The sequence below is a fragment of the Rousettus aegyptiacus genome, unplaced genomic scaffold (assembly GCF_014176215.1).
Source record: "Rousettus aegyptiacus isolate mRouAeg1 unplaced genomic scaffold, mRouAeg1.p scaffold_m13_p_7, whole genome shotgun sequence".
Lineage (NCBI taxonomy): Eukaryota > Metazoa > Chordata > Mammalia > Chiroptera > Pteropodidae > Rousettus > Rousettus aegyptiacus.
The window spans coordinates 21,412,263-21,430,146 of NW_023416310.1; the positions used below are offsets into that span (position 1 = coordinate 21,412,263).

General features: G+C 37.7%; 2 protein-coding genes and 1 pseudogene across 5 annotated transcripts in view; 2 read left to right on the top strand and 1 right to left on the bottom strand.

The window, feature by feature from the left end:
* HEATR5B (HEAT repeat containing 5B) overlaps nt 1–4,776 on the bottom strand; it is a 73,581-nt gene extending 68,805 nt beyond the window's left edge. The window contains exons 1-3 of one of the 4 annotated variants that reach the window (XM_016162504.2): nt 4,680–4,776; nt 3,696–3,843; nt 359–570 (exon numbers count right to left, since the gene is read on the bottom strand). In XM_016162504.2, coding sequence (XP_016017990.1) covers nt 359–570; nt 3,696–3,821 — 338 coding nt within the window. In that variant the 5' untranslated portion in view covers nt 3,822–3,843; nt 4,680–4,776. Of the gene's footprint in view, nt 1–358; nt 571–3,695; nt 3,844–4,282; nt 4,455–4,679 lie in introns of those variants that run through there. The other 3 variants (XM_016162507.2, XM_016162505.2, XM_016162506.2) reach the window with 3 other exon arrangements.
* On the top strand, nt 4,478–16,039 carry GPATCH11 (G-patch domain containing 11). The gene is given in 11 exon segments (XM_016162510.2): nt 4,478–4,805; nt 4,808–4,932; nt 4,935–4,981; nt 8,360–8,431; nt 8,983–9,209; nt 10,043–10,084; nt 10,713–10,833; nt 10,964–11,054; nt 12,174–12,290; nt 13,210–13,291; nt 13,962–16,039. Coding segments are annotated over 11 exon segments (1,218 nt in total). The 5' UTR covers nt 4,478–4,567; the 3' UTR covers nt 14,018–16,039.
* On the top strand, nt 11,591–11,705 carry LOC118605696 (annotated as a pseudogene).
* Nucleotides 16,040–17,884: the final 1,845 nt, after the last annotated feature.

Sequence of the window (17,884 nt, forward strand, 5' to 3'; positions counted from 1 at the left end):
TTACAAAACAGGCAGCAGACTGGATTTGACTATAGTTTGCCCATTCCTGCCTCAATCCCATCACCTAGAAATTCTTTATTTTTCACAATCTCAGCCAAGAATATTTCCTCTTTCCAAATTTTCAAAAGATTGCTGTGCATATTGCTGACAACATACCAATTCTCTGCAGTTCGTTCAAAGTCCCAGTGGCAATAGAGCAAATGCTGAATTAGAACCCCTTCCCCAGACCTACTTAGAGCATTTTTTGTCAGCGGCATGCCTCAGGTTCCAACTAAAGATCTTTGTAATCAGCAGCCCCTTATTTTTAAGTTACTCTTTAAAAACAAGTTTCAAGGGGCATCTGAAAGCAAGTACTTACAATTTTGTTGGTAAGTAGGCTGCAGTGTCATCTTTATTTCTGATAATATCATTACATTTTTCAAGTGTTTGGAAAACAGTGAAAGTGTCCCCAATGCTATAAAGGGCTGCAAGATTTTTAGCTAACAATTTTCGTGTAGGTGGTCCAGGTGAACTACTTATTAATCCAGTTAATTGTTCGACAAGTTTTTTCTGCTTTTCCTTTACATCAGTCTGTTATAAAAAAAAAATAAAGAACATGATCAGTTTTTTTTCTTATATGTATTTTTGTTGTCTTTTAGTCAAAATAAAAAAATATTTAACAGTTAAGGCACCCTAATAATTAAAATCTATATTACCTTAGGCATAAAACTATAAACAAGCATTTTCAAGGTGAGTTCAGTAAGAAATTAACCATTCTTTACTAGATTAAATATTCTCTTTCATTCTCCTCCAATCCCAAAGAGTTAGCTGACAATATAAGTGACTACTCTAGACTCGAAGTTTCCACACCAACGTACTAAGAAATAAACCAATAGTACAAGGATGTAAAATATTGGGAGTATGGACAATTGACGTCTTAGAACCCAGAAAGGCTCCCCTTAAAAGCAAAGTCAGCAATCCAAAAATTCATAGGTCAGTCAAAGAAATCATAAGAAACTCTGAAGAGCCCTAGGCAACAGAAAAAAATATTCAGATCTACCTATGATCAATACCGAAAATTCATTCATTCATTCAAGAAATACTTATTGTGCACTTATATGCCATACCCTATTCCAGGCAACAATGAACACAATAGACAAAGTCTCTGCCTTCACAGAGTTTACACTTTAGAGGGGAGATACAGAGTTTCCCAAAGAAACAAGTAAATAGTGTGAATTCTTACTATTTTACACAGGTCAGTAAGGAAAGGCCTCTCTGAAAAGAACTGAAGGCATGAGATTTGCAAATACCTGGGAGAGGAATGTTCCGGGCAGAGGCCTGGAGGTGGCAGCATGCTTAATAAGTTGGAGGATTGCAAGAAGGCTAGTTTGGCTAGAACACAGTTAAGAGACAGAAAGTAGAAGATAAAATAAGAAGCATAGAAGGGATTAGACTGTGTAGCATCTTTTACATCATTATAAGAACTTTGTGTTTTATTCTGAGCAAGAGGTTGATGTAGAGATGAGAAGGGATCTAAATGTTTTAACATGCTCATTCTGACTATTGAGCTAAGAATACTCTACAAGGTACCTGTTGGAAGTATGGTGAGCACTTAGGAAGCTTTCACAATAATCCAGAAGAAAGATGAGAGTGGTAATAACAGAGATGATGAAAAGTAATTTAATTCTGAATATATTTAGTGGATAGAACCAATAGATTTGCTGATGAATATGATGTGAAGTTTGAGGAGAAAAAAGAGAAATCAAAAATGCCTCTAAGGTTTATGAACAGAGCAATTACAAGAGTGAAATGGTCATTTCCTGAGATGAAGAGAACTGAGGAAAGGACAGGTTTATGAGGAGGAAATCAAGAATTTGGTTCTAGATATCCAAGAGAAAGCAGTGGATCAGCTTGTTGGATATCTGGCAGTCATTATTGCAAAGATGGTAGTAAAATTCATGCAATTAGATAATATCCCTGAAGGAATAAGTATCAATAGATTTATTGTAAAGTACACAGAACTGAAAAAGAGCCAACAACAACAATGATAAATAAGGAGTAATTAGTGAAGAAGAAAGAGAACTAAAAGAAATTATGTTTTGGGAATCACAAATAGGAGAACCTTAACACTAAGTATCAATCAATTTTTTGATTTGAGTGGAAGGTGTACAGATGCTAATATTATGCTTCATTACTGAGATAACTTTATGTACTCTTTTGTACCTTTCAATTTCACAACAAAAAAATATTTTAAGTGTTTCAAGGTAGAAACTCAACTATGTTAAAAGCTGCTGAAAAGTCAATTGGAGCAGATTACTGACCATCGATTTGGGCAATTTGAGATCACTGATGAATGGACAAAAGATGTTTCAGCAGAGTGATAGCAACACATACTTAACTGGAGGGGGTTTAAGAGAAAATAGAAACTTACAGTTAAAGAAACCCTACTAAAACTATACTAAAAGACAACAACAACAAAAGCACAAAGCCACAAGCGTAAAGAAAATCGGGAAAGAATCAATGCAAAATATGGAAGCCAGGTATCCCCAACAGGGAAAGCTGAGAAGAGACCTAACTTAAAGAAATCTCTAAAAGTTCATGCTTGTTTTGTTGTTGTTTTCAGGCCCTAGGTGTTTATGAAGGAGTAAAGTTGTGCCTAGAAGAAATGGTTGAGAGCCTAAAAAGCTATAAGACTCCCATACTTCTCGCTACCATTCTGGACTTAGGGAGCTCAGGCACAGTTGTGGGCTAAGAAAACTGCATTGAAAACAAGGGCATTAAGTGAAAGTTTGCATACTGAATGTTGAAGTCCCAGCATCCTCCTCCAATTCTTAGAACCTAGGCAGCTAGTCATATACTGTAGGTCGGTGGTCCTCAACTTTTTTGGCACCAGGCTGGTGCTCCTATGAAACTCCAATGCCTGATGATCTGAGGTAGAGTTGGGAAGGTGATGCTACTAGCTCTGGGGAGCAGCTGCAAATACAGATGAAGCATCCCTTGCTCATCACTCTGCTATGCAACCCAATTCCTAACAGGTCACTGCCCAGCACGGGTTCGCAGCCCAAGGATTGGGGACCCCTGCCCTAACAGAAAAGTCTCCTCTGGGGAATGACTAGCCAAGAGAAACCTAAGATACTAACATTAGAGGTTCCTCAAAAAACCAGACTAGCCTATGTTGAAGCGCAGTTAACCACTCTGCCCAAAAAACTTTTCACTAACTCTTAAATTTGAGCAGACAAAGATTGGCAGATGTTTGAGGAAAGTATCTAATTTTAAAGACAGAAAATTAAAAAACACACACAGAAAATGAAAAGCGACTTGGATGAAATAGACTGTAGGAAGAAGAAAATAGAAAGTAAGAAAAATCTATTATTTACTCCTTTGAGAGATAAATGAAAATGTTGGGATTGCTAGGCAGCACTGAGGGACCACCTGAAGTTGAAGATAATGAATTTAAGGTTGCATAATCATGTTTTTCTCTAGTCACATTTAACTATCCAAGTAGAGATTTGAAGTAGGCAACAAGGTGGATTTAGAGAAAGTTTGAGTTTTACCACAGAATAGAGAAAGGACAGACAAGAAACTCCTATTATAGTATAATACTCTCAATTTCCATAAGTGACCCATGACCTTTCCAAAACATGTGTTTTCTCACAGATCATGAACACATAATACTTTCAAGTATGTTAACATAATTCGAAAAAAAAAAATCATACCTTGTTGGCAGCAACCAAGACTTTATCAAGAAACCGTAACCATTCAAAGATAAAAACTGGTCTCTTTGCTTCAGTGATTTGAGCCAAAGCTTCTTCATTTAGCAATAAACTGTGGGCTAACTCCATTACTGAAGTTTTAAATTCACACCTTAAAGTAACAAATTAAAAAATACTCATAAAATTTTTTTGATGTTACAAGTCAAGCTTAATAATATAACCACTAGGAAATGAAAAGTCAGGCTTCTCATTTCAATAGGAGGAAACGGACATAACTTCTTAGAACCAAAACCTAAGAACCAACTTTTAAAAGACAAGGGTAACAACAACAAAAAAAAAAAAATAGGGTAAAAATATTTTTAAATAAATATTGCAAACAAGGCACTGTTCCAGAAGAAATACATCTAGCAAAACACGTCATTAATCCTTTCCATAAACTGGAAAACTGAAAGCATCAAGATCAACATCAGCTGGGCCTGACTGAGAGCCCAGCCTTCTTTTTTCTAGTCCACTGCTCGGTGCACAGCACCCTTACCCCTCCCCTGGCCCAGGAATACATTAAAACGCCCCAGCTAAAAGATCCCACCCACACTGGTAGTCTCCAAGTGTCTTCCTACACGGAAAGGGTGGAAGTGGACAGCTCCCGGCGGCCGAAGCTTCAGTGACAACCCCTGGCGGTCCGACAATGCAACACGCAAAGGCTGCGCTCGCTGCGGGTCTGGGTTAACACGGGTACTCCAAGGACCACAGCGCAGCTCCAGGCCTGGGGGAAATACAAGAGGCCGCCGCAGGCCTAGGCAGAGTTACTCGGGCTGTCAACCCCAGCAGGCAGGAGGTGCGGACTTGGAACCGAGCCCGGCGCTTGTAAAGGGAAAATGTTCATTGCGAACTCGAATTTCCTCCCCAGCCCTCTGAAAACGAACAGGGGGACTGGGGTGTGTACGCGCGTCAACGTGCACGCTTCGGCGGCGGATGGGGCGGCCTCACCTCCTAGTCTGGCAGGGACCGATCAGATGAGCTCCGGGGCCAGAAGCAGCCGCCCAGGGACCCGGATGCCCCACCTCCCGCACTCCTGCCGGCAGGAAACGAGAGGAGAGCGCGTGCGCGAAAGGTGGTCATGCGCAAGCGCACTAACCACGTCCTCCGAGCCCTGCCTGCCGCGGGTTTCCAATAGCTTCTGCACACAGAAACTCAGGTTGGGGCAGAGGCCCAGAAGTCCTGCGCTGGTCGGTGAGCGTGTACGCAGCGCGCACTCTCGCGTGTTGGCCCGGGGCAAATAGAGCTGTCAGGTAAGGGGCTGGAGGTGTTGACTAGACTGATAAAGGGTGGTGATTTGCGTGTTCGTTGTGACTACCCCATTAAGCCATCACCCACATTCCCACCTGTGAGTGGTCGCGTCTGTGGGACGCTTGCAGCCGGGAGGGAAGCAAGAGGAATCAGCGGTCCCTGAAGGGAGTGTTTGAGATTAGGCATTTATTGTCACCTTTCTGCTGTCTAACTACTTAGCCCCTCTCTCCACTATGATGTGTAGTGGGACTCTCGATATGTCTGAAGCAACACTCTTTTTGTCACCTCCCCGCCCTCTCTCTACCAAAAACAAAACAAAACCTGCTACTACAGTCTTACCCCTCTCAAAAACTGTTAACTCCCATTCTTCCAAGGTATTCAGACCAAAGCCTTTGCGTAATCCTTGACACTTCACCTCCAGTATATTAGCGAATCTTGGTAGTTCTACCTTCAAAATATACCCAGAATGCGACCACTTCTTACCACTTACACTGCTGTCCCTGTATTCCAAGTCACCGTCATCTCTGCCAGGATTATCGCTTTGTGAAGTTTATCCTTATGCTTGATGAGAATGGATGATGCTAAAGCATTATTGTACCGATAAAACGGGAGCTTTAAAAAGAATCTGTAACCCCCATTCAGATCTGCCTGGCACTTTGGGACTCACTAGTTCCCTTAAAAATAATCCTGTTTCCAGTAACCAGAGTCCTGAAACCTGCATCCTTTGTGGTGTTGAGCAGGTCATTTAGCTATACTGACCCTTAATTTCTCCAACTAGAAAGCAGGACTAACTGTGTTCTTACCTGTAAAATGGTTAATGACAATTAAATGGGATAAAAATGTGTAGTATACTGGGTAAGTACTAAACCATTACATGTAAAAATACTATTATTACAAATGAAGAATCTGAGGTTTTGAAACAGTGGGTGAATTACCACAAATGCATATAATCTTCCACATTTTTAATTTATTATAATAAAAAGAAAAATAGGCAAAACTAAACTAATGTTTAAGGATGCACACATAGATTATGAAACTATACAGAAAAGGAGGTAATTGGAAACAGTTCGATTGAGTAGGGGATAAAGAAGGCTTCTGGGGTGGCCGACAAGGTTCTGTCTTCTGATAGGGTGATGGTTTGTACTATCTTTTGCTGTACAACAAAATGATCCCCAAATTTAGCAGCTCAAATAACTATAATCATTTATTTTCTCACAGTTTCTGTGGGCCAGGAATTTGTTACTGGTTTAGCTTAGCTCACAGTTTCTTAAGAAGTTGTGAAGATGACAGCCCAGACTGAGTCATTTGAAATTTTGACTGGTGCTAGAGGATCCATTTTGAGGTGGCTTACTCATGTAGCTCCCAAATTTCTGCTGGTTGTCTACAGGAGGCCTCAGTTCCCTCCGTGTGGACCTCTCTATAGAACTGCTTAAGTGTCCTTACTACATGACAGCCAACTTCCTTCAGAGTGAACAATCTAACTAACTTCAGCATTAGAGTGATATAACTTAAGAGCTACAGTGTCTTTTATGACAAAGGAGTCATATTCCATCCTTTTCACAATGTCCCATTGTGCGAGGAGACTACATAAGGACTTCGAAAATCGAGAGGCAAGAATCATTGGTGATCATCTTGGAGGCTACCAAATGGTTACAAGAGTGTTTGCCTAATAATAACTCATAAATCTGTAAATTTATTTTATGTGATTATCCATATCGATGATATCTTTACATCAAAGTTATTTAAAAAATAAGACATGGGAAAACATGTATTCTATTATTACAAAATTACAAATGTTATTAAAGACTTTTTCTCATTATTGCTAAACATTAAGAGTTTATGATGCTTGGGACACAGTGGTAGGCAGCAGAGATATAGGGCACTTAGTGGTTTACAGCCTAGTTGGGAAGATATACATTAAAAATATTAAAAACTAGTACAGTAATACTTCTTGGTTGCAGCTGACAGAATCCCTACTCAAATAAGCTTAAGAAATGAGGAAATTTATTAGCCCATGTAGCTGGAAAGAATGCCAGGTCACAACCGCAAAGAAAGAGCTACAAGAATCAGGGTCTTGAGAACTAAGGTTGGAGACTCATTGCTTTGTACGTTTTCTCTGGCTTCATCCTGTAGAACAGGATCTCTTCATATGGCCAAAAAGGTGGCCATCTACAGCCTAGCTTCATCTACTCTCAGTTCAGAAACCCCAATGAAGAGAGTTCCTTTCCCCACAATTCGTATATTCATATAATGTAGGGAAAGAGATGCTTCTTTGCCCTGATTAGGTCATCCCCTCCCCTGTTGCAGGGATATAAGGTACTATAATTGGCCATCTTGTACCCAAGGGAGGATAGAGTACTGAGATCACTACCCTCTACTAGAACCACATGGTGGGCAGAGGGCCAGGTTCCCGAAGGAAAACATTAACATCACCTGGGAGCCTATTGGAAATGCCTAACCTCAGGCTGCAGCTCAGAATGAGACTCTGAATTTTAAGAACATCCTGGGGCAATTCATATACACAATAAAGTTCGAAATGCACTTTTCTCAATAATTCTGTTATCCCTTTGTGGACCAATAATTAGATGACTTTAGCTATTCTGGATGGAAGCTCTCCTCAAGAATGTTTCCATATAAGTGAGGATTTAACTTTATATTCAAATGAGCAGCTTGAATATAAAGTTCTGTAGAAGGAGGCCTGGAATGGTCAGGAAAGCTTTACTGAAGGAGGGCAGCCCAGGCCTAGAAGGAAAGAAATGTCTGCATTATGTTCACAGGGCAATGAGAAGTCCCTGCAGCTTGAATAATGAATCCTAAAGGAGAGTCAATTAAATTATGGACTTCTGCTGTAGTGTTAAAGTGACTGGTTCTCCACTGCCTATAGGATAAAGTTTAATGAAGGATTTGAAACAGGCAAGTAACATGACCTGACTTATGTTTTTAAAAAACCACTCTGGAGAGGGTGTAGAAGATGGACTGGAAGAGGAGAAGCCAAAGGCAGTGAAACGAATTAGGAAGTAGTTATAATAGTTCCAGTGAGAAAGAAATGCCTGAATAAAGCAGTGGGCACAAGTATAGGCAAAAACGCCTATGAGGGATATTGTATAAGAAGAAGTGACAGAATTTTATGAGAGGTCAGGAATGCGTAGAAAGTAGTGACATTAATTTGAAGTATAAGGCATGAAGGAGGTTTGGGGTAGAAGAGAATGAGTTGTTTGAGCTATTGAGTTTGAGAGCTCCACCCAAAAATGTCAAAAGGGCACAGAAATGTGAAGTAGAGCTCTGGAGAAAGGTCATGGCTGGGGATACAGAAAATTTTATTTCCATTTTGGATAACCTAAAAAAATAGTAATTGTTACTTGATCCTATTTGATTTGTAGATACTTTTGTCGTAAGAAATTAGACATGGCAGAAGAAGAGGACTATATGTCTGATTCCTTCATTAACGTCCAGTAAGTAAATGTATATGCCTCACGTCCACATACATATGAGACATTAATGTAGACTCAAGCGGTGACATTGATTTTAAACGTGAGGTTTGAAAGTCTTATAGCTTTGTGGAAACATTGTCTACATGCTCATAAAAGGTACTAGGAGCCACTTCCGTTTTAATGCTAAGCATTTTACTTCTGGCCTTGATTCTTTTTATTCCCCTCATCCAAGGAACTTTACTTTTTCTTTATTTCATCTTATTGTTTCTCGTAGCTACTATTCAGCTTTGCTCTTTGTTATTGCCAACCGCCTAAAAATATTAGTCAAAACTTACTATGTCTAATTTCTTCAACTGTACTTTCTTTAGTTTCCTACAACCTGGTAACAGCCTTCATCATTTTTATTAAAACAGCCCTTCTCAGAAGTCACTGATAACATTTTAATATTGGTGATAACAAAGGTGATCAGAAAGGTAGCACTGAAAAATTTAGTAGTGTCAAGTGAGTAAGTATCAAAGTCATAAGAAAACTTCATGTACTCACCTAAAATAACCTTTTCCCATATTCTTCAGAGAAGATATCAGACCAGGATTGCCAATGCTGAGGCAAATTCGAGAAGCCCGTCGAAAAGAAGAAAAGCAGCAGGAAGCTAATTTGAAAAATAGGCAGAAGAGTTTAAAAGAAGAAGAAGAAGAAAGACGTGACATTGGGTTGAAGAATGCATTAGGCTCTGAAAACAAAGGATTTGCTTTGCTCCAGAAGATGGGATATAAAAGTGGCCAGGCCCTTGGCAAGAGTGGTAAGTCATGCCTGGAAGTAATGGGTGTTCCTGACCACCAAATGGTGATTTATCAATGAATACCAGAGATAACTCTTTAATCTTTGTCCATCTGCACAGAAATTAAAACAACTTAAGCTTCTTAGTCTCTCATGTGCTAACAAGCGTTACAGAGAACTTTCATCTTCCCACATCCACTTCAGGCCACCTTATGCCATCAAGAGCTGCTTATCAGCCCAGGTCAGCCATGAAGGAACTAAGAGTTGAGATGGACAAAACTTACAATGGAGGCAACAGCTAAGAATGGTGACAAGAGAATGGTTGAGAAGTACAGTGGCCAAAGGGAAGTGAAGCAACATTAAAGAAAATGTCAGGACTCTGCCTTGTTTGTCATGTACCTGTGGCAGTTGCCTGAGTGACCAGCCAGTTGGAGAAGCTCAGTTTTCAACCTCTCGTTTTAGGAAGTGAGACTGTTAAGATATAGAGGCCATATATTTATAGTACATTCTGTAAACTGTTTTTCTTCTCTCCTTTATTGTAATTGCTCTGATCTTCTCCTAGCAAGGCTGTTACCCTCTTGGATGTATGTTTTTTACTTCTTAAAACCCTGCCTTCAGGTGACATAAGAGATGTGGGTCAGCTTTATTGGGGACTAGGTATTAAAATAGAGGTAGTTGATTGTAGAATATTGATGTTTAGATTTCAGTTTGAATGTCATTGGAACAGGAAAGGATATGTATAGAACATTGTAACAGGATGGGATATGTATAGAACATTGTAAAGTTGCATAATATGCTTACCTGTAGTTTGAAGAAGGATTTCTAAAGTATTTCATGTTTTGTTCTCTTTTTTAGGAGATGGTATTGTTGAACCAATTCCTCTCAATGTCAAAACAGGTATGTAATTATTTTTGGGATATTTACCAGTAATAATAACATGCTTAGATCTAGCACACATATTTGTTTAATAAATACATTTTTTATGTGGCATTGTTACATTTCTTATCATAAGAAGCCCTCAAAAAAATGTTTCTTAGTTAAATTTCTAAACCTTTTAAAGTAAAAATAAAGTTTAGTAAGTATAAAATAAAATATAAGTCATAAAATTATGTGGGGAAATTGTTGTTAACAATAAAAATGAAAAGGTATTTTTGTTGATTGAAATGTCCTAAAAGTGTTCTGAGATTTATCTATTAAATGTTTTTCTTAATCCTTTGAATGAATTGAAGAGAAAAAAATATATTTTATTTATTTATATATTTTATTTATTTATCATATTTATATGAAAACATGACAGTTGGTATTGTTTTCCCAATTTAAAAAAATTTGTCTTATTAGCGCAGACTAATGATCTTAAATTGTGTGTTTAGGTTTAAAAAAAATCTCTAGTGTTTTCTCCTGTCATGTAAATTAGTTTGAATAATTATACTCAAATTAGAATGCATTTAATTTATAAATATTTAAATTGTCATGTTTTGAAGTATAAAGTCAGTAAGTTTCTCATTGGAGTTTTCTGTTTGAACAGGGAAAAGTGGCATTGGTCATGAGGCATTGTTAAAACGGAAAGCAGAGGAAAAATTAGAAAGCTACAGAAGAAAGATTCATACGAAAAAGCAAACTGAAGAAAAAGCTGCAGAACAGTTTCGGTAAAACTTTGTATTTGAGTTCCTTTTGGTTTCATCTTTTATTTATTTTAGTATGTTTTCTGGTACTTGGCCATAAAAAATGGATAAAGAGAGTACAGACCTTTAATGTGCTATTTTTTCTTGCAATTAGAATGCGACTTAAAAATAAGCAAGATGAAATGAAGCTAGAAGGAGATCTTAGAAGAAGCCAGCGAGCCTGTCAACAGTTGGATACTCAGAAGGCAAGCCTTTTCCCTGCTTTCAGTTCAGTAGTAAAGTGTTCTGGCACCCAGTATGATTTGCCATATATTTGTATTTTAAAAAACAAAACAAGACGAAACACTCCAAGCTTGGTATACCTAGTCTTCTGCCCATTAAATCTTCCATTTAACATGTACTAGTGATCTGTGATCATTGATGCTCAAAATAATACTTGTTCACTACAGGAACCTGAGCAGTCTGAATTATCCAATGAGGATTGAATACATTTTTACATTTTACATAATTGTCCTCTGCTTATTTGAATTTTGATTAGTCAGAATTACTACGTGTGGAAATTCTATTCACTAGAATATTTGACTAACTAGAATAGCCTATTTTCAGTCTATATTCAGTACCTTATGTGTCCCTAACTAGTAAGATCATGGCAGAATACTACTTTAATTTGAATGACTTTTAAAATTCTGTCTTGGACGTGATTCCATAGTGTAGCGGTTAGCACATTTGCTTTACACGCAGAAGGTCCTGGGTTCACACCCCAGTGGAGCCATAGTCCATGGTCTATGGCCATGCCACCCTGAACAAGCCCAGTGTCTGATCTGGAAGCTAAGCAGGGTCGGGCTTGTTTAGTACTTGGATGGGAGACCACCTAGGAAGACCAGGTACTGTAGGCATAAATAATAATAAATAATAAAATTCTGTGTTTGCTTTTATTTTTATTTTATCTTGCTTTATTTTTTATTCTGATGGTTCAAAATAAAATTACTTCATTTAAAATCTCAACATTTGTTAAGTTTCCCTCATATGTAGATTATGAGAAGTGCTCTCATTTTTCTGTATTTTCATAGCAGTTTATTTTGAATGTATGTCATAACACTTAAGATTTTCTAGCTTATATGTATTATTTTATACCCATCAAGCTATTTATACCCATAGCTTATTTTCCCTGCTAGACTCTCAGCATTTTGAAGTCAATATTGTAATTGGGTTTTGCATCCCCAGAGTTCATAGTACAGGGCTTTACTCTTGAAGCAGCACTCAATAAATGTTTAATTGAAAGAATGAATTTATGTTAACATGAACATACTTTTGATAGTCTTATATTTAGCTATGTTTAATTGGGAATGATTCTACATTTTCAGAATATTCAGGTTCCCAGGGAGGCCTGGTACTGGTTGAGGCTTGAAGAAGAGACTGAAGAAGAGGAAGAAGAAGAAAAAGAACAAGACGAAGATGAATATAAGAGTGAAGATTTAACTGTATGTTTTGGCACCAGTTTCTTGAGCACAGTGTCTCAGCCGTTAATACATAATCTGAATAATTGTTTGTTGTAGGGTGCTGTTCTGTGCATTGTAAGATATCTAGCAGCATCTCTGGCCTCCACCCACCAAAAGCCAGTTGCACTTCCCCTTATAATGACCAGAAATATCTCCAGACATTGCTAACTGTCTTTTGAGGGGGAAAATCACCCTTACTTGAGGACCACTGTTTTATAGGTTTTTTTCATTAACCCTGAATCAAAACTCTGTATACTCTTCCCCTTTAGCTTCAGTTTACCCTCTCACCTCAGCTTCAGTTTGGCTGACGGAATAGCTGCAAATATAAATTATTTACATCTCTGCTGTTTCCTATTAAATTGTGGAAGTGATTCTAATGAGCACCTCTCTCCTCCACCCATAAACAAAAAGCAAAAAGACACAATTCATAGAAAGTGGAGATTATTCAAGAAAGGAATGCACATTTCTATGATCACTTGTATACAAGTTTCATAGGAAACATTCCCAATTTAAAAAACCTATGTTCTGCTTAACGGGGAGACCATTGATGAGAATTTTAATGGCAAAGGGGGGCAGTGTTCGTCCTCACAGCACTAGATGTGATAGATTCTTTGAAAGTAGAAGTGGTGTTTAAAGGATTCTGTTCCTGATCAAGCCAGCCAAAATATATTTTCTAAATGCTAACAAGTGGTTTCTGTTGTGTCTGGCAGACTTATGAAAATACCATGGTGGCTGGGAAACTGGGACATGTTCTAATGTATTCTGCCTTGACTACCTCTCCTAACTGGTTCGAAAGTGTAGCAGACTTATGGCCTTGGGCTAATTCAACATGACCCAAAGCACCAGGAAACCAAGATTTTGTTCAGTGTGAACCATTAATATGCTTGTGTCTTATATCTAGGTACTGGACAAATTACAAATATTGACTAGTTATTTAAGAGAAGAACATCTGTATTGTATTTGGTGTGGAACAGCCTATGAAGGTAAGAAAATACTTTAAACTTTTAAGAAGTATTGAATACAAATGCTCTTTGATTTTTCTTAAAAGTCAAATTCCCATAGACAATGGAAATTTATTCCATCCAAATGGTAATGTGGGATCAGTATCTTAAATAATGGATATAGATATAATTGAGGCTTCATTAATGGTGTTTTTAACTTTTCAGAAATGGAATGTGTAGAAGAGAATTTTTCAGTAATTTCCAAAGAAAAAATTTTGAGTCACTTAAAAATGATGGGTTTTTTTAAAGATTCTTTCTTCAGCTACAGATACTTGAAAGATATATTAAATTTTTAGGACTAATTTTTATATAGTTACATAGAATATTGTTCCTGAACCATAAAAATTAGCATGTTGAAATTCCATTTTTTTATTTTTTAATAAAGAAATGGTTTAAAACTTGCCACACGTCTTTTGGATCCAAAAGCTTTCCTTTCTCTCACATTTGCCTATGCTGGCTTTACTAACTTGAATTTAAGGACTTTGTACTTAAAGAATGAAGAATTTGTTTATTGTTATTGTCTTTTTTCAGTTTGTTTAGCAGACTAAATAGCAAAGACAGCTATAAAGCCTATGTTATGTTGAAATAATTTTCTAGAATAGTCTACTGTATAAGTTATATTAATCTTTTATTTTCCTCACATAAATTACAGATGAAGAAGACCTGTCTTCAAATTGCCCAGGACCAACTTCCGCAGATCACGACTAAGAGCAGTCTCAATAAAGTAGAAATTTGGAAAATGCTGTTATTCCCAAAGATAGTCGAGCAGTTAGAATTCCCAGATTTTGGATGCCAGTAAAGAAAGAGGGCCTTTATATATTTTGTTCTTTTTCTACTTTCGAAGTCTTTTATACTTTAGAATTGTTCACTGACCTCCAAAAATATAATGGAATGCTATTTCAGAACATGAGTTATAGACACGGGCCATTACAATTTATGACTCCGTTGTGATACTTATGATGTTTAAGGGACACCAGCAGGTAACTCCCTTATGCCTCTCTTCACTTCAGAACAAACTGAAAAATAAGATAAGGGAGCCAGCTTTATTATCAATGAAGCTGAAATAGACAGCAAGGCTGATTTGTTCTCTAATCAGACTCCCTAACATAGCTCCATGATTGGAGAGACTGCAGACCTCAGTGAGGACACAGCCCATCTTCACATTCTCAGACCAGTTAGCTTTCAAGGCGACAGAGCCTACTAGGGGCTGGGCCACACAGGCCAGGTTCCTTCTCTCAATACCACTCATCAGATAAGACACCTCTGTTGGAAGGGAATGAATGAGGGTTCACAGGCTTGTTCCTGTACTTCTCAGAGCTCACTGCCTTAGCTGGGTAACGCTAAGTGATTTTTAAAGCTATTTTGTCTGTCCGAAGCCGAAATCTGCTTCCTATAATTTAATTGAATACAGCTGAGGACACATACCATGGCACACCTCTAGAGCTTCATCCAAGGTTAGGCATTAAAATCATGAAGCTTTTTAAAACTTCAGATGCTCAGGTACCTCTCTCTTAGTGATTTTGATTCAGCTAATCTAGGATAGTTCCTTGATATCTGTATTTATTTTAAATTTCTAAGAATGAGTCTGATAAGCACATGTGGATGAGAACTAGTGCTATACATTAAATATAAAGCACTGCTATTCTTAGAATTGAGACCTCACTGTACAGTTTACATCTCACCTTTCAGTAACACTGAGCAAGAGGTCAACCTCCTCTTCCTGTTTCAGAAACAGCATATGCAAGAACATAGCAAAAGCTAACCTATACTGGCACAAGTTAAGATAATCAATAGTGCAACTTTTTTTAGCCTCTGACCTAATATGACCTAATTCACTTGTTCTCAAGTTTAACTTGAGGAACTTTAAAAAATGATAATACAAGGGTGTCCTGCCCCCAGAAATTCTTATGTAGTTGGTCACCATGGCCTCGACATGACTACCCTTAATTATAAGATAAAGCAGAGCTTGAGAATCACTAACCTAGGTAACTACTGGGCCCCAGTTCTTCATCCAGAAAATGAATCATTATGTTTATGAACATAAATGCATATATAAAATGTTGAAGTTTATATAGTTGAATACTGTTTAATATTTCCTTGTTTTATTTTTTAAAAATAATAAAATTATAAAACAAAGGAGTATATCTTTCCCTTAGAATTACGTCAACATAGCGACATTCAGTCAAGTCAGTCCCAAAGCCACGTGGACTGTTTCACGTGAAATAAGAGTCAGGGACTGGCTTCCTTTTCTCCTGCTATGGGGACAACCCACCACCTGCTTAGTGGCCTAGAAGATTTTGAGTATGTTTATGAACAATTTTGTTGAGAATGGTAAGAACCTCAACAGAACCCATTACTCCACTAGAGTTGTGGTCTGCATTTCCAAGCCAAGAACTAGGCCTGCCTTGGAGTGGAAGGCATCCCTCCATCCTTATCCATCAACATTTAAAAATATTGGCTTTCAATATGAGTAAAAACATTTATTTACATAGGCCTTTTAGGACTTCAGAATTAAATGATAATGATAACCAAGGAAAGCAAAATGTTGAAAGAATTTTTTAAATTTGCTTTAGGGGATGTATATGGAATTCAAAATGCCATTTACTTTTGTTTGTATCGTGCTATATTAAAGTCTTACCTAGAACTTCTAAAATGTTTATTTTCCTGATTATATATCCAAAATACTAGAGCCTCTAAAATTCAAAATAAATAAGACTTCAGTGCACCAAATTAACCTTAAAATCCTTTAACTGTTATTTGCCAAACATTTAATTGTTGAAATTTTAAAGTGAACATTATTTAGTGCTAGATACACTTTGTAGGATGAATAATATGAATTTAACACATACTACCCACTAGTTCAAGAACACAGAGTTCCTGCTTTAATGGAGGGCAGTATACTCACTGCCTTGAAGTATACAAAAATGAGAGTACCTGCTTTCTAGAAATTCAAAGTATGAGGTTAAGAGCCACGTAGAAATAACAGCTCCAATGCATACTGGTGAGCACAGTACTGAAGCACCAATAAGTGTACTAAAGAGAAGTTTTACTCTGAGCAGGAGACGGTGGAACACTGGAAGTGGCAGGGAATGTAGGTTCTGAGCATAACTTTGACAGGCAAAGTCATGAGGGAGGAGTTACAACATGACCCTGCATTTCCACTCAGGTATGTACGCAGGGGAAATGGAAACACTTATCCACATAAAATCTGTACATGAATATTCACAGCAGCACTGGTCATAATAGCAGAAAAGTGGAAACAACCCAAATGTCCATCAACTAATAAATAAAATGTGATATATCTGTATAAGTGAAAATTATTTGACAACAAAAAGGAATGAAGTACTGATCCATGTTGCTACATGGATGAACCTTGAGAACATGAAGTGAAAAAGACCGCATATATGATTCCATTTAAATGAAATATCCAGAATGGGCAAATCTACAGAGAGAAAAGGTAGATTAGTGATTGCCTAGAACTGGGGGAAAATAAGGAAGGGCTATTAACAGGCATGGGCTTCATGGGGTGACAAAAATGTTTTTAAATTGATTGTGATGGTTGCAAACCTCTGAATATACCTAACACCACTGAACTGTATATTTTAAATGGTGAATTACATGGTATGTTAATTATATCTCAATAAAGCCACAATTCAAAAAAAGTTGAAGGGAATTTCAGATAGAAACCATAGCAAAGAGCCATTGAGTGTAAAAGCCTATCCAGGTAACACTGAGCCAACCAGTGTGGCTGGGGCTTATTCAGGTAGCAGTCAACGTGCATGCAGAATGGGAGCCTCTGGAGGAGGATGACCCTGCCAACACCTTGACTTTAACCCAATGAAACACATTTTAGACTTCTGACCTGCAGAACTGTAAGAGAATAAATATATGTTGCTTTAAACCACCAAGTTTATGGGAATTTGTCACATCAGCCATAGGAAACTAATACAGGTCTCAATCAAATTAACCCCTAAGGAGCCACAAATATTTGAGAATTTGTCTCACAGTTTTACCTATTACACAGTTTTTAGTTAGACTTTAAGCCAATAGTGGGACCACCATACAGCTAACTATAGTCTCTTCATCTGAGATCATTCTGAGGAAATGTAGGATTGGCCTTAGCCACAGGTATAGAATCACAGACCTTAAGGACTGGATTGACATTACATAGGAAAAGTAGATATATAAATGGAGACATCTACCATGCTTTGCTCCTTAGCCCTCTTTCCTCTGTATACTATCTCCCTTGGCAATCTCTTGAATTCAAAGTGAAATGCTGGTTTACTTCAAGGCTACATACCACTCCTGTGTATAATTCCAATCTATCCCGTCTCCTGAGTTCCTATCCTGCATTTCCTACAGTGTGCTCCACATATTCACCCTGAATATTCTAGCAGCACCCCAAACTCAGCATCTCTAACTGAGATACAACATTTTACCTCCCAAATGTGCTCCACCTCACCATGTTGAAAGATGTACAGTGGTCCCTATTGGCATAAATTCTAATTAAAAACTCTAATAGGTAAAAATGTGAGATAGAATCCCAAATTTGCATGGCCCTTTGGGGAGGGAGTG